This window comes from Suricata suricatta, chromosome 2, assembly GCF_006229205.1.
Source record: "Suricata suricatta isolate VVHF042 chromosome 2, meerkat_22Aug2017_6uvM2_HiC, whole genome shotgun sequence".
NCBI classification, from domain to species: Eukaryota; Metazoa; Chordata; class Mammalia; order Carnivora; family Herpestidae; genus Suricata; species Suricata suricatta.
In genome coordinates this window covers 11,755,905-11,764,117 of record NC_043701.1, presented here as the reverse complement: position 1 = coordinate 11,764,117, position 8,213 = coordinate 11,755,905, and the positions used below count along the sequence as shown (strand labels likewise).

Sequence of the window (8,213 nt, the reverse complement as noted above, 5' to 3'; positions counted from 1 at the left end):
TGACAAATGACACTGTGTGAGTTTCAAGTGTACCCAACTCAGCAGCTTTTCGTCTGCCTTAAAAGATGGAGTCTCTCATCCATTTCCCTCCCCCTTTTCTCTTTCAGACTGTGGCTACACTTCGGGTGAGTGGCCCTGTCCTCTGCTTCCTCTCTGTCTCCCTGGACCCAGAGCATGGAGGACCCCTGGGCCCTGGGGAAGGGGGCTGGAGCCAGAGGCGCTTGCTCACAGCTAGCTGTGTGCTCTCCCCTCCTGCCCACAGAGTCCTATCAGCAGGGTGTCCTGTCGGCCACCATCCTCTATGAGATCCTGCTGGGGAAGGCCACCCTGTATGCTTTGCTGGTCAGCGTCCTTGTGCTGATGGCCAAGGTGAGGAGAGGGGCAGGGCGGGCAACAGGTGTCACTTAAAACACAGCAGTCAGAGCCGTGAGTAGCCAGTGACCCTGCTAGGACCAGAGGTGGGCAGTAGATGACAGGGGTCCAGCCACATGCCTCAAAAGACACACTGCTGCCCTTGGGATCAAAGTGGGAGAGCCCTGCAGGGAAGGGGGAGGCGGGCTTCCCTGAAAACCCAAAGGACATTATAAAGAGCCCTAACATTCATCCTGTCAGGGGTCCATCCTGCTTCCTCTGGATTCCCACCACTCCTGACTCCTGCTCACCCCTCCAACCTTCTCGTCTTCAGGTCAAGAGAAAGGATTCCTGAAATCAGCTCAGAGGTGGAGCCCGGAGTTTCCAGCCGGCCAATGTCCCAGTATGGGGCCTCCTTTGCCCACTTGTAGCCCAGGCTTCTGAACACCTGTTTTCCTCCCTCTGCCCCCCAACCCCCAGCAGCTGCCCCCTCTGTGCACCCACATGCCGATGGTCACAGCTCAGCTCTCCCTAACCCAGGGGGGCCCCCGCATGACAAAATGCACTGAATCAATAAAAATGGCCTGTTCTGGCTTGACTTTGCCTTGTGAGTGTCTGGATATCTCTCCCGCCATCTCTGACTTCCATGTGACTCCAGTCAGCATAGAAAGGACAAGTGTTCGAGGAAAGTGAGGGACCCAGCCGGTGGCTGGCAGTCCTCCTCCCTTGTCAGGACATTAGTCAATGGGAATGGCAGTGACGAGGGGAAAGAGGCTTACTCAGGGACAGCCCAGAAGAATGGTGACGTTTCGCACAGGAACGTCCTGCGCCCCCTGCACAAAGGTGCTCTAAGGCAGAGCCCGCCCCGCAGGTGTGTCCACCCTCAACTAGGCAGGCGGCCCCAAAGCCTGCGTTCATACATGCCAGCCAGGTCCGTTTCCACCCTTTCACTGAGGACACGACCGTCTTCACTTGTGGACAAGCAGGCTTCCCAGCCTAGAGGAGAACGCGCTGACTTGGAGATGAATACATCTCCAGTAGCAGACGGTGTGAAAATGTCTCCTGATTGTTCCCGGGAGGGTAGAAAATAAAGGCCCTTAAAACCAAGAATCGGCCCTATTGCTATTTCTGGAAATTCTTTAAGAGCTGTTGGATGTCTCACTGTCACCATGGTGACACAGTCCACTGTCCTGAGGATGGCACAGAGGACCCGGCCGCGGTCCTCTGCTTCCCGCTCCACACACACCTCACTCCTCTCCCCTGCACCCTGAGCCACTCGCTCGAAGACTAGTTTGCCCTCCTTTACCTGGAGTGACCTAGTACTCCGACTCCTGCTTATTCTTAAAGCTTTAGCTCCAGCGTCTTCACCCCCAAGAAGCCTTCTCAGAAGTGTCCTTGCCCCTTCCTCCCTGAGGTTGACCCCCATGCATCCTACTCTTTGGTACCATAGTGCCCTGTACACACCTCCTCTGGGACACATGCCACCCTTGGTGCACACCACCCCCTCACTTGTCTGATGTCCCCCTTTGACACTCAGTTCCTTGATGACAAGGACATGTTTTATTGCAATGTCCCTGGGATATGGCGTAGTACTTAGGTTGGGTGTAAACACACAACAAATGATCTTCGAATAAGTGAGTATGTAAATGAGTGGACCCAAAGTCACCCAATTCAGGAGAAGATAGCACCATAAGGCTGGTCTGAAATAGCTCCCTGCTCTCTGAGTCACAGGATTGTAACACTGATCTCTGTGTTGCAACACATGAGGTATTCAGATGTGTGTGTGTGTGCGTATATTACACACACACACACACACACACACACACACTTGCATGCGTGTACATATATTTATATATATATGAAACAACAAAGACCTTTTAAAGGATTTCTAGAAATAGCAATAGGGCTGATACTTGGTTTTAGGGGTCTTTATTTTATATATATTTATAATATACAGTGATAAATAATATAGTATATATAAATAATAATAAGTAATATATAATAAACAAGCATATTGTCTATGGTATATAAATATATTATGATTTAAAATATATTGTATATTATTGATATAGAATATTATATGATTTGTATGTTATATATTATAATATGTAATTGATTATAATAAATAATATTATAGAAAAATAACATATAGATATTATTTACATAAATAATATATAATACATAAAATTTTATATATACGCTGATATGTATGAAAGTATATGCACACGCATGCGTGCACTAACCCCTCATTAAGCATATATCATTGAATGTTCGGCTATTAACCTTCAAGAAAATAAAAATATCCAAGTCACAGTCCCCAAGAGCTTCCCTGTTCGTGAGGGGGGAGCCCATGAATAGAAACAGTTAAAATACAAAGTGATGCCTTGAAATAGCTACATGAGTTGTCTGCTAAAATGCAGTCGGGGGCCAGCTCTCAATTTCCCGCTGCGATCATCTGGGGAGCGTCTGAGAACATGGCAGCCTCTTCAGAGAAAGAATTGGTCTGATTATCTGTGTGGGCAGGTGGTCGTGGGCAGTCAGTGGCATGAACCAGAGCTGAAACAGAGTCAGGGGGTCTTGGGTACTTAGCCAGAGGGGAGGTGCAGAGAACGTAGGGAAAGATGCTAGGGAGGTTGGCCTATGCCCATCTGAGGGCAGACTCCGGTCCTTGCAAGCAGCATGAGGCCTGGCACATAGGAGGTGTTCATGACGCATGTGGAATACAGAAGGGCAAGGAGTGTGGACTTTGTGCAGGGAGGCAGAGGGGGTGGCACAGGTTTCTCCAGAACTGTTTGTCCCCAATGTGGATTCCACTCCTGGCTCCTCCCACCAGCCCCACTATAAATGCCAGTCTGTGCAGGTGGGCACAGTGAGCCCGGAGGGGAAACCTGGGGATACAGACGGTCTCCTCAGAGCAGTGTATGCCTCCGTGCAGGGGCCTCTCTGCCCCACCAAACCTCTGCCACCTGCGCTTCCTGCCTCAGCCCGGTGGGGGGGAGGAGGGGCCCAGAGGCAAGGAAATATTTTTGTATCGCACTGTAACATTGTGGGAGCTGGGAGTAGCACAATGATTCAGGTAGAGGAGGTGCTTTTACGAAAAGCTCTGCCTCAGAAAACGTCCCCACCCAGCCCAGGGAGCAGTCCTGGATGAGGAGTGGCTGGGAGAGGTCTCAGAGCTGGTCCCTGATGCGCGCGCTTGCGGGGACCTGGACTCAGAGAACACCTCTGTATCGCCCTGCTCCCGACAGCTGCCCAAGAAGTGAAGGGCCAACGCATCAGAGTGGGATCGTCATCCAGCCCTGTTCATAAAACTTGCCCTTCACAGAGTACTTGTGCATTACTTGTTAAGAACTCACAACAACACTGTGGGAAAGATACGCTCCCATTTTTCAGATGAAGAAACTAAGGCGAGAGAGGTTGCAGGTCCTAGAAGTACTAAGAACAGGTGACTAGCCAGGAACACTACCCAACTCCAGCCCAAACCACCCTTCCCCGGTCCCCATTCATTGTCCACTTCCACTGTTCTGTCCCCAAGCCAAGTTGATTCTCCTCTGCAAACTGGCTAGGACCTCCTGCGGCCTCTAGATTTCTATGTCCAGCTAGTTCCATAAGTGGGGAGAGAGAAGCCCGAGAAGGAGAGAGTGCGCCCTCAGCTTGTGCCCAGGGAAGTAGGGAGGAGCAGAAATTTTGGGCAGCCCTGGCCCACTGTGCTCCTATAATGAGCAGTACTTTGGGCCAGGGACCCGGCTCACGGTACTAGGTAAGAAATCTCAGGTGGGCGGGAGGGTGCGTTGCCCAGCCTGGACCCACACCCCCAGGACCCTGGCTCTCAAGGGGTGGGTGTTGGCCCCTCCCGGGCCCCTGGTCCGGGAAGGCGGGTTTGCGTCGTGGCCCCCAGGGCTGTGCGAACACCGGGCAGCTGTATTTTGGGACTGGTTCCAAGCTGACCGTGCTGGGTAAGGACCGAGCGCTCCGCGGGGTGGGGCGGAGACAGGGGGGCAGCTGCCCAGCTCCACTTGGGGGGTCCTGCTCCGAGGCGGGGACTCCCGGGTCTGGGTGAGGGGCGCGCTAGGCAGCAGGGCTGGCGGGAGAGGGCAGCGCCGGGTTTTTGTCCTGGGGCTCTGAGCCGTGAGCACAGAAACTCAGTATTTCGGCACAGGTACCCGGCTGACCGTGCTAGGTAAGCGGGGGTGCTCGGGGGCGCTGGGGAGCGCGACGGGCCCGGGGGGATGGCGGGCCTGTTTTTGTGCTGCGCCCGGGGGCTGTGAGCCAAAATCCTCTGTACTTCGGCCCCGGAACCCGGCTGTCGGTGCTAGGTGAGTGCGGCTGGGGTGCGGCTGGGTGCTCGGCTGGGGGCCGGGGGTTGCGCAGTCTCCGCCCCGACCTTCGGGGCCGCTGACCGTCGTGAGTGAGCGAGTGGCCGCGGGGTCGGACGGGAAGGTGGCGGGTCCCAGGGCCGGCACCGGCTGGGCTCCCTGCGCTGGGGCCGGGCTTCGAGGCGGAGCAGGACGCGGCTCGAGCTCTTCGGGGTTTGCGGGCGGGGCTGGACCTCTGTGCTCCTATGAGCGCTATTTCGGCCCCGGCACCAGGCTCACGGTCTTAGGTAAGCTTCGAGAGTCTCCCCCTGGCGTCCCCGCCGTAGCCCCTCTGTCTCCGGGGAAAGGTCGGTGAGCCAGGGTGCGCGGCGAGCCGTCCATCCGCGGGGTCAGCCCTGCAAGGGGGGCGGGGACCGGGTCCTCGCGGGGCCGGGAACCGGGAGAAGGGCAAAGGGGGCTTCAGGTCTCTTTGTCTACTCCTCGCGAGGTATTTAGGGCCAGAATGAGTGGGGACGAGGGGACTGATGAGGACTCAGAGGCATGGGGTTGATGGACTAGACGGAGAAGGGAAACCCGGGGCCGCTGCTGTCTGGCGCTGAGAGCCCGAGGGGCTGGAAGAAGCTGGGCAGGTCCAGGATGGCGGGCACCCAGCCTAGCCGACTCCTCTGAGGGGTCTATGGAGGGGGGAGGCCGCCGAACAGAGAAGAGGAGGGAGGCCAGGAGAGAGAGAAATAGAGAGGCCAGAAAAAAAGAGTCAGTGAAGGAAGGCATCAAAGCAAGCAGGGTTCCCTGAATTACTGTTTAGCATTTAAACTTAGAATTGAACCCCCCGCCCCCCCCCTTTCTCTGCTAAATGAGAGACCCCTGGGGTGTGTCTACAGCACCCATTCCTGCCCCTGGGCTGGACTGGAATGTCAGCCAGGGGGGTGCACCCACACCCCCCCATGTCTCCCTCTGACCCCCCAGCCTGAAATCTCAGCCCTCACACCTAGTACTGGAGGTTCAACGGCCCAGGTGGCAGGAGGTTCAGGTCTCAAACACACATTAAAATGCAGACTTGGTGTTTGCGAGTTGAGGAAGATTCCCAGGAGGATCCCAAGCTCCTAAATCTGGGAAGCGCCTAGATAGAACATCCCTTGTGTTGAGAACGTTGGGGGGGGAGGGACTCACAACATTTGTACGTTAACCAGGACTATTGTGATGACAACAGGCATTATTTGCATTATTTGTAGTTAGACTGTCATTAAGCCAGAGCCAATGGGGCTTTGCTAACCCTTGTCCAGGGGAAATGCCAGATTCCTGTGATCAGGAGGGGTGAGGAAAAGGCCAGACTTGAGAGCCAGTCTCCCCTTGCTAATGAGCCGGTGACCTGGGGCGAATGAGTCTGTGTGAAGCTGGGTCCCCTCTACGATGCAATGTCATCAGCAATACCTACCACTTATGATTCCTGTGCGGATGACATGGGACCCTGCGTGTCAAGTTCTCGGCACTGGTGGTTTGTTATCATTCAGCCCTTCTCTTCTCCACCCCTCCCCTAGGTGGTCCCTGGGGAGGGAGAGCAGAGGGTGAGCCCAGTGCCAAAGGAGGGACAGGATTTGGCCTGTGGGTAATGGAGAGGAGGGCCGGATAGGCATGAGAGATGGACTGGAAACAGGAAAGAAAAACTTCACAAATCAGCCTGAGGCGAGTCCAACCCACAAACAGAGCATATGTGAACAGAAGCCCCCTTGTACCAAACTTACAGCTACCTGGGCAAGCTCACCCACACCCCACAGGGACTCCCAAACATGGAAGGATAAACTGACCCGGACTCACAAGGAGCTGTGTGTAGACAGTGCTCTACGGTGCCGTCGAGGTCCTGTGTGTCCCGACCATTGCGTCAGTAAACATCACACGTGGCTCAAATGACATCATTAATTTGCAGGAAGGACTGAGTGTTTGCCAATGAGGGGGTCAGAGGAGAGCCCTAGGAGAGCTGGTACATTTCCAGAGAGCCAGGGTCTTTGTGACAAGAGTGGAGACAGCGGGCAGAGCAGAGCGGTTGATGGGGCCGGGCAGTATGGAGAGTGGTCAGGCTGCTGGCACTGCAGGCTAGGCCAGCCAGGAAAAACCTAGAGACAGAGGGGCCGTTAGCAAGTAGGGGTTTACAGGGAGAGGAAACTGACAGGATGGGAGGCCAGATCAGCTCAAGAGGAAAATGCCAGGGTCTCGTTTAGAATTTCAAGATGGCGACAGCAGCCTTGAAGCCAAGAGTGGGGCCTTTGTAAATGTGGGGTTCTGAAGAGGGGTCACACGCCCATGAAACGGGCCCTGGAAGTTAGGTCACAGCCATAGACAGCCACGTGAAGTGTCAGAAGAACATCTTCTCCGTCTTCCAGGCTAAACTAGATTCTCATAAGAATGAGATTTTTCATTTTAACAGAATTGCCAAGAAACAAACAAGAAGATCAGCGGGAAGCAGAGGAGTGGGGATAAATAAATGGAGAGCAGGCCCAAAAGAACTGAGCCAGCCCGATGAGAAGGTGGCCTGGGCCATTACCCAAGACCCTGCAGCGGAGAAGCTTAGGATGAAAATGGCCTCAAAGCAACTGCTAGCAAGAAGTTGCTCTGAGGACCTCAGACGCTTATTTAGGAAGCTGACTTGGAGGAAAAAAGTATAACCTTTGGGAGCAAAAAAGGTTGAAGAATCCCTTAATTTGATAGAAGGAGAGATTGCTCTCTGCCTGAGCTTAGGAACCTGGTGGGGCGGGGGGTACCCGAAGGCGGAGGAATGGCTAAGAAGACCTCATGAACCACACAAAATTGTCAGAAAATCTCACATGCTCATGAGCACACCATCAAACAGAAGTGTACCCTCGCACGAGTACATGACAATACGCCATCTATATATTGTCAGCTGAGGAGAATCCCCAGCCCCCAGAGGACCCCTGTCCCCAGTGTCCTCCCCGTAGCTCCGCAGCCTCTTAGATTCAGATGCAATTCACCGGCTCTGGACAGGAGCTTCCTGAATGTTTACGTCTAGTAACCTCCCAGGCCCTCTGGACAGGCAGTGTTCTGATTCTCCCTTCACAAGAAGGAAGAACGAATGGTGCAGGGATATTAAGACATCGTCCGAAGTCACGCTGGTGGGCAAAGTCAAGTTTTAAGATTTGGACCCTATTATTCTGATTCCTATGCTGTGTTCTCTCCACTGAAATAATGACTACATATTATGGTGAAATGCAGACAGGTAAGCTACTGATGGAGAAGGAATCAAATAACATTAATGAAGGGACATTATTCAGAATGTCTGCAGGGTGACTACAAAGTACAGAAAAGGCAGGAGAACAATGACAGAGGAACGGGATGGTGACCCCCAAACACACAAGACCTACGACTCCACAATTTTGCTTTAGGATGACCCCATTTCCAGCACTCTGTCTCTGTCTCTCTCTCTCTGTCACACACACACTGTCCCTTCCAAACCCAGACAGTTCTCAGAGCAGGCCTGGCCCCAACCCCTCTTCCCTTGCAGAGGACCTGAAACAGGTGAAGCCTCCCAAGGTC

General features: G+C 53.8%; 1 long non-coding RNA gene and 1 gene segment (V, D, J or C); both read left to right on the top strand.

Moving 5' to 3' along the window:
• The window catches only part of LOC115277886, a 37,966-nt gene that overhangs the window by 27,532 nt on the left and 2,221 nt on the right, over window positions 1–8,213 (top strand). Inside the window, 1 exon segment of the C gene segment in view lies at window positions 4,067–4,111. Within this exon segment, the coding sequence occupies window positions 4,067–4,111 (45 nt within the window).
• Window positions 7–954, top strand: LOC115277915. The gene is made up of 3 exons (XR_003902584.1): window positions 7–125; window positions 263–369; window positions 686–954. It is a non-coding gene; the product is annotated as an uncharacterized LOC115277915 (long non-coding RNA).